Source organism: Dendrobates tinctorius, unplaced genomic scaffold (assembly GCF_039654945.1).
Source record: "Dendrobates tinctorius isolate UK_male_01 unplaced genomic scaffold, ASM3965494v1 ptg000060l, whole genome shotgun sequence".
Classification (NCBI taxonomy): Eukaryota; Metazoa; Chordata; class Amphibia; order Anura; family Dendrobatidae; genus Dendrobates; species Dendrobates tinctorius.
The window spans coordinates 63,361,242-63,375,771 of NW_027361728.1; the positions used below are offsets into that span (position 1 = coordinate 63,361,242).

Sequence of the window (14,530 nt, forward strand, 5' to 3'; positions counted from 1 at the left end):
AATATCGATTGTTCTCATTAAACTAATAAAATTTGATCCGTTTTTTGATACCTGGGCATTTTCTATTTCCATATTTCTGGGGTATTTTGCCTCTTTGGAAGTTTTCGTTAAGTTTAGCCTTATATAGGTATTTAATGTAAGGTTATTACAACAGACATAAGCCTAGGTCTTAAGTATGGACTCCGTACATTCTATAGGCAGTGGCCAAGAGTTTGGTGCACCGTTACGCTTCCTCATTTGCATATAGGGGCCCTTTCTCGCTTTGCACTGGCAGTGCTCGCTTCCCAGAGTGAGCACCGTGTGAATGCTGCCGGCGTGTGTACGACCTCACGCCTTCTCCTTTCTTATAGCGCTATTTGCTGCACTGAGGCTTCTTTCACACTAGCGGTTTTTTTGCGCTGCGCCTTGTGCGTATACCAAACGCATGCAAAAAGCGCATGATGTGTTTTGCATGCGTTTGCTGTTTTTTTGCGCATGCGATTTAACCAGTTTGTCACCATGTTAACTGGAAAAATGCAAGCGATTTTAAATGCATGCGTGCGCATGTCCTAGCGCACGCATGTGTTCCCATAGACTGTAATGCTGTTTTCCAGGACGTCCACCTGACAGCACCATGGAGGACGTCCTCCTCCTCCTTACAGGGACAGGAAGCACACGAGAGGTTAAAGGTCACGTCCCACCTCCTCTCCCTCAGTGTTTTTCCTGTCCCTGCACGGAGGGACACACGAGAAGCTTACCGGAGGGGCTCAGGGGATCGTACGGCTAGTCCAAGCCTTCCCCTGTCAAGAGGTCCCGGGGCCGAAACTCTCCAGTGGGGAGTCCCTCTGCCCCAAAGGCCAGGAGCAGGACGACGCTCCTGGAGGGAGCCGTTCCTCCCTATGAGAGGCTCTCGGCTCCAAAAACTCACCGCCACGGCAGGTGATGGTCGGCTCCCCGCAGGCGGCTGGCCGGGCGGGCACCGACGGACGACTGGCGCAGCCGGCGCTGGGAGGCAGGAATGAGGCCTCCGCAGTCCGCCATAGCAGGCGAAGAGGCCGGAGTGGCAGTCCGCCGCATATGGATGGGGGTTGGCTCCCCACGGCGGCTGGCCGGAGAAGGCCGCCATAGTCACGCGCAGAGCAGGAAGTGGAGGAGGCGGCCTAGCGCGAGAGGCCGCGCGTCACATCCGGTGACGTCAGACACCGGCCTTTGAATCCCAGCGCGCGCTTCTGAAGCCACATAGCGCTTGCTGCTGAGGCCAGACAGCGCTCGCTACAGAAGCCAGACAGCACTCGCTACGGAAGCCACAGCGCTCGCCACTGAAGCCACACAGCGCTCGCCTCCGGGGTCCACAGCGCACGCTCCTAAGGCACAGAGCGCGCTTCTGGAGATCCAGGGAGCACGTTTCGGAGGTCCATAGCGCCCTGTGGACCGCGCCAGGATGGAAGGGGTCGCTCCAGCAGGCGGAGGGGTAAGTGCGCATAGCGCAGACCACCCTCTCCCACCCATTACCCCAACCCAGATCTGAGTAGGTGCCCCTTCTGTATTATTAGGAGAAGGGAGCCCCGACAGAATCCCCCTCGGGGGCGAAGGACCCGGCAAAGGCCACCTCCAAATCGGTCAGATGCCCAGTATGCAGGGTAAAGCTGCCAGACACATATAACAAGCCCCTATGCGGACCCTGTACCTCAAGGGTCGTAGGCGAGGAACAGCCATCCCTCCTAGCCGAAATGAGATCGCTGATAAGGGAGGAAGTTCGGGCCTCTACATCCAGCCTCGCACGGCATCAGTCCCCCAGCCCAGGGCCGAGTCGCAAACGTCCAAGGTGGGAAGCGGACCCAGAGTCGGAAGAAAGCCCTAGTGAGGAGTCCGAATTCCGGGATTCGGATCAGGAAGAAGAAGGCGAGATCCGGGGGGATAGACAAGATCAGAGCAGGAAATACCTATTCAGACTGGAGGACACGGACGAGTTGGTCCAAGCAGTCAGAAATACTATGCAGATAGAGGAGGTCCCTAAACCACAGTCCAGGCAGGACTTAATGTTCGGAGGACTGGTGGCCCGGAGACAGGTAGTGTTCCCTGTAAGTGAACACATCAAAACGATGGCCCAGGAGGAGTGGAAGGAGGCAGAGCGTCGACTGACTTTAGAAGCAGACTGCCTTTTGATCCTGAGGAAACCCGGGCATGGGAAGAAATTCCTAAAATAGATGTCCCAGTCGCTAAAGTTACCAAAAAGACGGCTATCCCATTCGAGGACTCATCAGGTCTTCGAGACCCGTTGGATAGAAAGTTAGACGTCTTATTAAAAAGAGCATGGGAGACGTCGGCGGCTCTTATTAGGGCCAACATAGCAGCCACCTCGGTGGCCAGGTCTATGTTTTTGTGGATAAGGCAGTTGGAAGAACACCTAACCAACAAGACCCCTAGATCAGACATCCTAGCATCCCTTCCGCTCATGAAATCGGCTACGGCGTTCCTATCAGATACGTCGGCCGAATCGGTAAGATTTGCAGCCAGAAACAGCTCCCTCTCCAACGCGGCCCGAAGAGCAGTCTGGCTCAAATCCTGGTCGGGGGACAACGCTTCAAAAACTAAGCTATGCGCCATCCCCTTCTCGGGCCTGAGGGTATTCGGGCCAGCCCTAGATAACATTCTAGAGCTGGTGTCCGATAAAAAGAAGGGATTCCCGGAGGAAAAACCCAGACAACCCCAGTCCTTTCGGAGAGGCTCCTTTTCTAGGAGGCAGACCGAGTTCAGGGGTCGGGCAAGGTCCAGTAGAGGCTCCTATAAGGGCTCCTTCAGCCAGACCGGGAGGGACAGAAGTCCTCCATTCACATCAACCTCTAGATCGAGGAGGCAATGACGCCATAGGTATTGGGGGGAGACTTCGCCACTTCGCAGCAAACTGGTCCCGAGTCACCCACAATCAGTGGGTCCTCAGAACCATCGCGGAGGGCTACAATATAGAGCTTTATTCACCTCCCCCCGAAAGATATATTACCCCCACTGTCGTCCTGGAGGACTCCGCAATGTGGACGGATCTACAGGACATGGTAAAATCAAAGGTCATAGTACCAGTTCCCCCGTCAGAAAGAGGGAAAGGGTACTATTCGTCCCTGTTCTCGATCACAAAACCATCTGGCGAGGCCCGTACCATCATAAACCTGAAACCACTAAATGCCTGGGTCAAGTACAAGAGATTCCGGATGGAATCGGTCCGATCCGCAACCCTCCTGATAGATCGGGACGCCGTCATGTGCACCCTAGACCTAAAGAAGGCCTACTACCAGGTCCCTATCCATCCCTCATCCCAGAGACTGCTAAGGTTTGCGGTTAGTTTACCAACCCGGACCTGCCACTTCCAGTTCCAGTGTCTTCCATTCGGGTTGGCCTCAGCTCCCAGAATCTTTACAAAGCTGGTGGGAGAAGTAGTGGCCTACCTGAGAGATCAGGGTATCGTGATCATACCCTATTTAGACGACTTCCTATTGGTGGCAAGATCCAGGGAAGCGCTCGTTCGCGACAGAAACCGAGCAACTACGGTAATGGAGTTCCTTGGATGGGTGATCAATTGGGAGAAGTCGAACATCAGGCCAGAAACCAGGAAAATATTTCTCGGGGTCCTCCTAGACTCAACCGACAGAATATCCTGGCTACCCGAACAGAAGCAGAGGACTATTCAGACCAAAACCAGAGACCTGTTGAGACGTCAGTGCTCCATAAGAGAGGCAATGGAGGTCCTGGGCCTCATGACGGCCTGCATCCAGTGCGTCCGATGGGCCCAATTCCACTCAAGATCACTGCAGAAAGAGATCCTTGCGAGGTGGGACAGAAGTCAGGCGTCGCTAGACAGACCCCTAAGGCTGCCAGAACGAGTAAGAGAGTCCCTTCGGTGGTGGACACGGTCCAGAAACCTTCAGGTGGGCGTATTTTGGACAGCCTCTCCATACGTGGTAGTCACCACGGACGCCAGTGTGTGGGGTTGGGGAGCCCACATAGAAGGGAAAATCTTCCAGGGGAGATGGCCAGTAGACATCAAGACCAGATCCTCCAATTTCAGAGAACTCTACGCGGTCTGGGAAGCGCTATGGCGGAACCAGTCGATACTAGAGAATCGTCATGTCCGTATACTATCCGACAATATGACGACAGTGGCATTCCTGAAGCACCAGGGAGGGCCCAGACATCAACCACTACAGGACCTAGCAGGAAAAATATTCGCTTGGGCAGAAAGAATAGTCCGATCAGTGACCGCAGTACACCTAGAGGGTTCCCAGAACGAAGTAGCAGACTACTTGAGCAGACAACGGATTCGCCCGACAGAATGGGAACTGAACGAAGAGATCTTCAACCATCTTTGTCAGCGTTGGGGGACCCCCAGTATAGATCTCTTTGCAAGCCGAAAGAATTCGGAGGTCCCCAGATTCTATTCCCTGAATCCGACGGACCACCCAGAAGGCGTGGATGCCCTGAGTCAGACCTGGGGAGAATCCCTCTCCTACGCATTCCCGCCACTGGCCCTTATACCGGCAGTGCTCAGGAAAATACGCGAGGACCACGCACGAGTGATGTTGATCGCTCCATACTGGCCGAAGAGAAGCTAGTTTCCCCTTCTAGGAGCCATGGCAGTCGGAAATCCGGTCGAGCTACTCCTGTGGAAGGACATCATCCACCAGGGCCCAATCTACCATCCAAACCCAGCAAGACTTCATCTATCGGCCTGGATCCTGAGAGGGACATCCTGAAGACAAAGGGATTGTCGGACCAGGTCATATCCACTCTACTGGCCAGTAGGAAACCGGTGACATCTGCAATCTATAGGAAGATATGGAAAAGATTCTGTCTGGAGGGTGGCAGGTCCGATCTCGTGGCAGGCACCCCTGACCTCCCTAGCATACTAAGTTTTTTGCAGGCAGGTTTTAATAAATGCCTTAAGCCTAGCACGCTAAAAGTCCAGGTTTCAGCCTTAAGCGCCTTCTTCGATTACCAGCTAGCTGCTCATCCCTGGGTAATAAGATTTATAAAGGCCACGCAGCGCCTGCGTCCCACGATTAGGCAGCTCACCCCGCCGTGGGATCTGGGTCTGGTACTCAGGTCCCTCTGTACAGACCACTATGCTCTAGGGGAGAAAATAACCATCTCTGCCCTCACCCGTAGAACGGCCTTCCTAGTAGCCATTACCACGGCCAAAAGGATAGGGGAGATCCAGGCCCTGTCCACTAAGGACCCATATCTACAGATAAGAGGGGATAGTACCGGGTGAGTCATAAAGGACGGATGTATTTGAAGTGGCTATAACTCACCACCAGGTGGAGGTAGAGATGTGCGGGAGGCGGGGTTATGTTTGTGAGGTGAAAGCATTGTTTTTATTTTAGTTTCAGTTTAAGCTATGGTGCCGTGGACGATAGAACATCGCGTTTTTGCGTACGACAGTTTTGTCAAGAATAATGAGTGTATCACAGCCGTTCAGCGTGAGTTTCGGCGTCATTTCAATATTCACAGAAATCAAGCTGTTCCCGCTCGTAACACTATCCTACGTTGGGTTGAAGCACTCCGTACACGAGGTACACTAATGAACAAACGACCACCGGGGGCTCCACGAACGGCACGTACCGCTGCACAGCCCTAAGGTAACGGTGTGGTGCGCTATGGGCAAATATGGCGTGATCGGTCCGTACTTTTTCGAAGGCGATAATGGCAATACTGTTACCGTGAACTCACAACGTTATATCGCCATGATAAATAACTTCTTTGTTCCTGAGTTACGACGGCAACATATCCCCATCTCTAGTGTGTGGTTTCAACAAGATGGGGCAACGGCCCACACAGCCGGAGCAACAATGAACGTTCTTCGCCCTCTCTTCCCTGGTCGCATCATTTCCAGGTTTGGCGATATTAATTGGCCTCCTAGGTCCCCAGACCTGTCCATGTGCGATTATTACTTATGGGGTCACCTCAAATCACGTGTATACAAGCTTAAGCCTCGATCATTACAAGAACTGAAGGAAGCTATTCGAGTGGAAGTTGCCCAAATCGACAGAGTTGTGTTGGAACGTGTTGATGCCAACTTCCAAGAACGCCTTTGGAAATGCATCACTGATAATGGCCACCACATGGCAGATGTTGTTTTCCACACTTGAATTTGTCAAATGCTATTAGTATACGTAACCAAATCTGTGAATACATTTATATTTAATAAATATTTAACGATTTTATGATTAGTTTAAAAACGTCCGTCCTTTATGACTCACCCGGTATAATCCTAAGGTTAGACCCGGCATTTACCCCGAAGGTAGTCTCCTCAAAGAATCTAAACCAGGAGGTAGTGTTACCATCGTTCTGCGACAATCCCCGTAATAAAAAAGAACAGCGTCTTCACTCGCTGGATGTGAGGCGCGCGGTGCTAGACTATCTAGAAGCCACCAATAGCTGGCGCATTGACCCAAACTTGTTCATCCTTTTTGGGGGTAAAAATAAGGGGAAGAAGGCCTCTAAGGCGTCTATCGCGCGCTGGATTACCTCAGTAATCTCTGACGCCTACCAAGCCGAAGGCGTTAGCCCGCCAGGGTCCATAAAAGCCCACTCTACGAGGGCGGTATCAGCCTCATGGGCCGAACGGGCGGGGGCCTCGGTTGACCAAATCTGTAGAGCAGCAACCTGGGCCAATCTGAATACATTCTGCAAGCACTACAAGCTTGACGTGTTGGCTGGTCAGCAGACCGCATTCGGAAGAAAAGTTCTCCAGGCGGTAATCCCACCCTGAGGAGGTGCTTTGGTACTCTCCATGGTGCTGTCAGGTGGACGTCCTGGAAAATAGGTATTAGACCTACCGGTAATGATGTTTCCAGGAGTCCATCCTGACAGCACGGGTACTTCCCTCCCTGTTATGTTATGCTATGTTGTATTTTGATATGTCATATGCTGTAATATGATTGTTTCATTAAACTGTTACTAGCATCATCCACCTTGCGGTACTTGTTAAATCACTGAGGGAGAGGAGGTGGGACGTGACCTTTAACCTCTCGTGTGCTTCCTGTCCCTGTAAGGAGGAGGAGGACGTCCTCCATGGTGCTGTCAGGATGGACTCCTGGAAACATCATTACCGGTAGGTCTAATACCTATTTTTTTGTGCATTCCGTGCGCTAATGTGCGCGTGTTTTTTTTGAGACAGGTCGGACGGACCAAAAATGCAACAGGTTGCGTCCGGCGCGCCTAGGCGCACACTACAAAATACCGCATGCGCACGAAAACTCATACGAACACATGCATTCGCTAGACCATGCGCACCCATGTTAAATATAGGAGAGCAATGCGCATGCGCACGAAAGCGCTCAAGGCGCAGCGCTGAAATGCGCAAGTGTGAAACCAGCCTAATACACCCGGAAGAGCAGCTGTCAGCGTCAAAAGAAAGGAGACTGCCTGGCAACATTTATTTCGTAATTTTAGGTTTTATTTGTCCACTTCAGAAGTGTGAACGTTTTCCTGGAAATTGGTGGTGCAAAATGTCAAGGGATCGATGGCAGCAAAAGGATTAAAGAAAAGAATTTGGCTCCTCTTTCTCTCAATTTTAACACGAGCATATAAATTGTCAGATTTTCGTCTGTATTCAGTTTTTATATCGTCTGTTCTTATACATCATCAGTGAATAAAATTTATAAGACAAAATAGGTTCCTATGTTAAAGAATTGCAATGTATCTGTAAAGTATACCCAGTTTTTATAAATTACTTAATCCGTTGTTGTCCTTAGTTATAATTGTTTTTCTTTTGCAGAGTGGCGCAGAAGCGTGAAGATGCCGTCTCCAGGGAAGTAACCCGCAAACTGTCTGAAGCTGACAACCGGAAGATGTCTCGTAAAGAAAAAGATGAAAGGTATGAGACCCGGACAGTATATACAAATGGATGTGCAAGCAGCATTTTGACATACAGGAGCAGCTCTGCCATTTCTTTCATGCTTTGATTTGGCTTATGTTAAACCCTCATTCAGACATCATGGCGTATAGACCTTGATGTATGGACTGGTCGTGGCCTCCAGACCTAAATTCAGCAGACCCGTATGTCCTATGAGACTATCAAGTTTGGACCAGGAGAATCGCTGCCGGTTAGTGTATCACAGTCTATACTACGGCCAAGTTTCACAGTTGTGTAAATGAGGCTTTAAGTTTTTTCTCATGAATTACATTTTCAGCATACTTTCCCAATCAATTCCTCACAAGCTCCTTGGGAGTCACTCGCTGCTCTTCCCCCCCCCCCCCTCCACCCTCTTACACTCACATACACGGCTGTGATTGCAGCGGTTGCCTGACATGCTGTCACTATTAACTAGGTTGTTCGGGATTTTAACATTGATTAACCTATTTTTAGGATAGGTCACCAATGTCTGATCGGTGGGGATGTAACACCTGGCAACTCCGCCAACCAGCTGTACCCAGAGTCAGCGGTGGCCAGAACTGCTCAGTTATAGAACTTGACAACAAAAAAAAAAAATGAACTGGAGTATAAGTTGGTTTGCATGAAAAATAGGAATGTGCCCATATTGGCTACTAAACAGAAAAAACCCAAGACAGAAACAAAATGAACATATACCCTGCTGTAAGTAAAAGCAATAGTGCATATAAATAATATAAGGTACTTGATCACAAAAATCAAAAAAGCCATCCCGCCAGCGTAAAGGTGTACCCAAATCAGGATGGTCCTAACCTCTAGTATTAATACGTAACCATGTGCCAAAGAGACGTCAATGTGAATAAGGACAGAATAGGACTAGGTCCCGAAATAGGAAGCTATGTTAATGTAATGTCCAGCTCAAAGAAAGGTAGGCTGCACTCACAGCGCAGCTCCGTCAATTGTGTATTGGCTGCAGTTGGATATTGCATATTTTTCCTTTTTTCAGATCATTACAGGGCAGATGTGCAGAATCGGTCACAGCCACTATTCCATCCACAGAGCTGTGTAGCTCCGTAACTAAGCAGTTCTGGCTGATATTGGGTACAGGTGATTGGCGGGGGTGCTGGGTGTCACACCTCTGCCGATCAGACAATCATGACCTCTCCTATGAGGATAGGCCATCAGTATTAGTCCCGGACAATACCTTTAATGGTTCGTCAGTATACGTGGTGGGTTACAAGCGGTGGCGAGAACTACAATCTAATCTAGTAAAGCAAATGTAAAAGTTTCTTATTTAATTTAAAAAAAAAAAAATGACCGTATTTCCTGAATACCCACATAAATCAGATCTGCCTGTGCTATTGGCGTAAGAAGATGCCACCTTTTGACGTAATCTCTAAACTCTAGATTATGCAAATAATGTCTGTGATGAAAAAGTAATGAATGTAAGTGTCATATTCTGTACAGACATTGGTTTCTTTTATTCCTTTTTTTTTTATTCTTTTATTAAAGGATTCTTTGGAAGAAGAACGAGGTTGCCGATTATGAGGCCACCACCTTCTCCATTTTCTACAACAACACGTTGTTCTTGGTCCTGGTCATTGTCGCCTCATTCTTTCTGCTGAAGAACTTCAACCCTACAGTGTATCCTTCCATACTGACAATACCGTATGATAAATCTTGGGATATCTCAGACGTGTAGCTGTAGGATTGCCAACATGACTTTTTTTTTTTTTTTTTTTTCTTCTTCTATTTTCGCTGGACAGATTACCAAAAAAATCAGACAGAAAATATTTATTATGGACACGTTGTGAAACCATTATAAATCATTCAGATTATAAGAGGTGTGTGTCTACAGTCCATAATTGTAATAAATTCATCATCTGCAGTCACTGAAAGCTGTACAGTGATCACTACAGTGGAAATAATCTACACACGTTGATGCGATGATGGTCTAGCCATTGTCAGACTGTGCTGACTTCTGTAATTCTGCAGTTAGGCCACGTTCACATAATTGTATTTTTGGTCCTGGCGCTGTCTTTATAAAAAAAAACAAAAAAAAAACACAGGCAGCACACTGACAGTGCACTCTAGAATTTTGTTAACCGGGACAGTGCAGATGAGCGATTTTTATTTTTTTACACCAATTCTGCACTTAAAAACTTGCAGCGCTCACTAGTCTCTTCCATGTGTCAGATGGGACTCGTCCAATCCACCCTGGGCGAGTTGTATAGCGTCCGATTTTTATAGAATCATTATAATTCTTTTTTTTTTTTGTTTGTTTTTTTTTTTTATTTTTTGTGCTTTTGTCTCTTCCCCTTTTTCCAACAGCAATAATTTTTTTTTTTTTTCTGTCCAGAAAGCTGTATGAGGGCTTGCCTTGCAGGATGAGTTGTAGTTTTGAATGACGCCATTCATTTTACAATTCGCCGTACTGAAAAAAATCAGGAAAACCAAATTCCAAGTTTGAAATTGGGAGAAAAAATGCAATTTTGCCTTTTTTTTTTTTTTTTTTTTTTTCTCTTCACACATTGTGTGGTAAAAGTTACTCTGAATCATGATAATCCAGGTCAGGACAAATCCAGCGATACCAAGCCAGGGTTGCCAACCATCCAGAAATTCCAGGACTGCCAGTAAAAATAGTTCACTTTTTTGCCTTTTTGCCTGGTCTGAAAAAAATAAAAATTAAGACATCCATGACTTTTTTTAACTGAAGAAACATCTACACATTTTGACTGTAATTATCATTTTACAGTGAATGCAGCTGATCTTTTCGTATCAGAATTATGGGCTGTAGACACGAATATCGTATAATCATAATTTTTCTTTATTGTTTTCAATGCAACAACAACAAATCTGGAAAGCAGAACAGGAACATGAAGTGCCATGGCAAGACTAGCCGCTGCATGGAATATACCATTGACAGATAATGGAGGTGGCTGACATGGAGAAATCCTACCAATGGCTGGAGAAAGCTGGACTCCCGAGACAGCACAAAGCCACTAATCATAGCGGCACAAGAGCAAGCACGAAGTACCAGATCCATAGAAGCAGGAATCTACCACACAAGACAAGACCCAAGGTGCAGACTATGCAAAGAAACCTCAGAAACCGTCCAACACATAGAGTCAGGATGCAAAATGCAAGCAGGAATAGGGTATACCGAATGCCACAACCAAGTAGCGGGAATTGTATACAGGAACTTCTGCAGGAACTTCTGCACAGCATATGGGCTAAGTCCGGCTAAGTCCAGGTGGGAGACCCCAGATAAAGTAGTGGAGAATGAAAGGGCTAAAAACCTGTGTGACTTCAAGATCAAGACGGAGGTGTTGGCTAACCAACCAGACATTGTCATAGTAGACAAGGATCAGAAGACAGCAATGATAATAGGTGTCAGTGCCAAGTGATAGCAACATCAGAAAGAAGGAATATGAGAAGCTGGAGAAATACCAGGGCCTCAAAGGAGAACTGGAGAAGATGTGGAAGGTGAATCAACAGTGATTCCAGTGGTAATAGGAGCAGTGACCCCCTAAGTTGGAAGAATGGCTACAACAGATCCCAGGAGAAACATCTGAGCTCTCTGTCCAGAAAAGCGCAATGCTGGGAACAACTAAGATACTGCACAGAACCCTCAAACTCCCAGGCCTCTCTGGTAGAGGACCTGAGAATGAGAGAGAACAACAAAGACCACCCACATTGGGGGTGAGAAGGAAGTTATATATACACCATATATACTAGAGTATAAGCCCGAGGTACCTAGTTTTGCCATGAAAAGCTTATTGACTTGAGTATAGGCTGGGTATGCATTGTCATCCCTATCCTGGTATGATTGGCTCCCCCCGTCCCTGTCCTTGTATGTTTGGCTCCTTATCCCCTACCCTTATATGCATGGTTCCTATAAAAATCCTACTTAACTTCCCTGCGCGTCTTCGCTGCATCTTGTTCGGTGCCAGCGCTCCTGCGGCCCAGCGATCATGTGGCCCGCTCATTAACGCAATGAATATTCATCCCACCTTAATGAGCAGGGTGACGTGATCGCTGGGCTAGAAGAGCTGCTGGCGCCAGAACGAACGAGATGCAGCGAGGGTGTGCAGGGAAGGTAAGTAAGGTGTGTGCTGGAAGTCAGCGGCTGTAACTGTGCATGCTATAAGAGAAATGAATATTCACTGCCAGCGCAGTATATACTTATTTCTCTATTAGCAGCAGGCACAGTTTCAGCCACCGCCTCCTGCCTCAGTAACCCACTGCTCCCCCTCACCCCACCGTCTTTTTGGGACAATGACTCGTGTATAAGCTGAGGGGGGTGTTTTCAGCACAAAAAAAGTGCTGAAAAACTCTACTTATACACAATTATATTCAACATTATTTTATGTACAGTGCCTTGCGAAAGTTTTCGGCCCCCTGGAACTTTTCAACCTTTTCCCACACGTCATGCTTCAAATGTAAAGATACCAAATGTAAATTTTTGGTGAAGAATCAACAAGTGGGACACAATTGTGAAGTTGAACGAAATTTATTGGTTATTTTAAATTTTTGTGTAAATTCAAAAACTGAAAAGTGGGGCGTGCAATATTATTCGGCCCCTTTAACGTAATACTTTGTTGCACCACCTTTTGCTGCGATTACAGCTGCAAGTCACTTGGGGTATCTCTCTATCAGTTTTGTACATCGAGAGATTGAAATTCTTGCCCATTCTTCCTTGGCAAGCAGCTCAAGCTCAGTGAGGTTTGATGGAGATCGTTTGTGAACAGCAGTTTTCAGCTCTTTCCACAGATTCTCGATTGGATTCAGGTCTGGACTTTGACTTGGCCATTCTAACACCTGGATACGTTTATTTGTGAACCATTCCTTTGTAGATTTTGCTTTGTTTTGGTTCATTGTCTTGTTGGAAGACAAATCTCCATCCCAGTCTCAGGTCTTTTGCAGACTCCAACGGGTTTTCTTCAAGAATAGTCCTGTATTTGGCTCCATCCATCTTCCCGTCAATTTTAACCATCTTCCCTGTCCCTGCTGAAGAAAAGCAGGCCCAAACCATGATGCTGCCACCACCATGTTTGACAGTGAGGATGGTGTGTTCAGGGTGATGAGCTGTGTTGCCTTTACGCCAAACATATCGTTTGGCATTGTTGCCAAAAAGTTTGATTTTGGTTTCATCTGACCAGAGCACCTTCTTCCACATGTTTGGTGTGTCTCCCAGGTAGCTGGTTGCAAACTTTAAGGCTGTGTGCCCACGTAGCGATTTTTAAGCGTTTTTGCCGCGATTTTCGGCGCGAAAACGTTTAAAAATCGTGTACAGAACACCCCCCATGCATTCCTATGGCATTCCGCACATGCTGTGCTAATGCTGCGCTTTTTTCCGCAGCGGAATCGCATCGCGGAAAAAATTGCAGCATGCTCATTCTTTTGTGCGGAATCGCAAAGAATTGCAGCGATTCCGCACCCATAGGAATGCATGAGAATCGCTTACTACCCGCATGTGGCTATGCCCACCATGCGGGAAGTTAAGCGTCTCATGTGAGGTTGGTACCCACAGTGTGGAGGAGAGGAGACTGTCCTCCAGGCCCTGGGTACCATACCCCTGTAAAAAAAAAAGAATAAAAAATCGGGGTATATTTACCTTCCGGCGTCACGTGCTGCCTTCCCGGCCTCAGCGTTCCCAGTAATGCCTTGCGGCAAGGCCCTGTGATGACGTAGTTTCGCGTGACTCTAGCGATCTCGCGAGATCGCTATAGCAACGCGAGACTACGTCATCACAGGTCTAGCAAGGCATTACTGGGAACGCTGAGGCCCGGGATGGCAGCGCGGGACGCCAGAAGGTAAATATACCCTGATTTTTTTTAATTTTTTTTAGCATTTTAACATTCTGTCTTTTACTATTGATGCCGCATAGGCTGCCTCAATAGTAAAAACCTGGTCACATTTGTCAAACACTATGTTTGACGAGTGTGACCAACCTGTCAATCACTTTCCAAGCGATGCTTCAAATCGCTTAGAAAGTGCTTGAATATCGCACGCCAAAATCGCGGCAAAATCACGATCATAATCGCGGTGAAATCGCGCGATTTCTGGGAAGGAGTCCGGTTTTCTGTGTGCGTTTTAACACGCAACGTGGGCACATAGCCTAAATGACACTTTTTATGGATATCTTTGAGAAATGGCTTTCTTCTTGCCACTCTTCCATAAAGACCAGATTTGTGCAGTGTATGAATGATTGTTGTCCTATGGATACACTGTCCCACCTCAGCTGTAGATCTCTGCAGTTCATCCAGAGTGATCATGGGCCTCTTGGCTGCATCTCTGATCAGTCTTCTCCTTGTTTGAGATGAAAGTTTAGAGGGACAGCCGCGTCTTGGTAGATTTGCAGTGGTATGATAGACCTTCCATTTCAATATGATCGCTTGCACAGTGCTCCTTGGAATGTTTAAAGTTTTGGAAATCATTTTGTATCCAAATTCGGCTTTAAACTTCTCCACAACAGTATCAAGGACCTGCCTGTTGTGTTCCTTGGTCTTCATGATGCTCTCTGTGCTTCAAACAGAACCTGAGACTATCACAGAGCAGATGCATTTATACGGAGACTTGATTACACACAGGTGGATTATATTTATCATCATTAGTCATTTAGGACAACATTGGATCATTCAGAGATCCACAATGAACCTTCTG

At 47.5% G+C, this 14,530-nt stretch overlaps 1 protein-coding gene across 1 annotated transcript in view; it reads left to right on the forward strand.

Moving 5' to 3' along the window:
- SSR3 (signal sequence receptor subunit 3) overlaps window positions 1–14,530 on the forward strand; it is a 34,474-nt gene that overhangs the window by 18,980 nt on the left and 964 nt on the right. Inside the window, exons 3-4 of the mRNA XM_073579008.1 lie at window positions 7,751–7,849; window positions 9,377–9,508. Of these exons, the coding sequence (XP_073435109.1) occupies window positions 7,751–7,849; window positions 9,377–9,508 (231 nt within the window). The remainder of the gene's footprint in view (window positions 1–7,750; window positions 7,850–9,376; window positions 9,509–14,530) is intronic.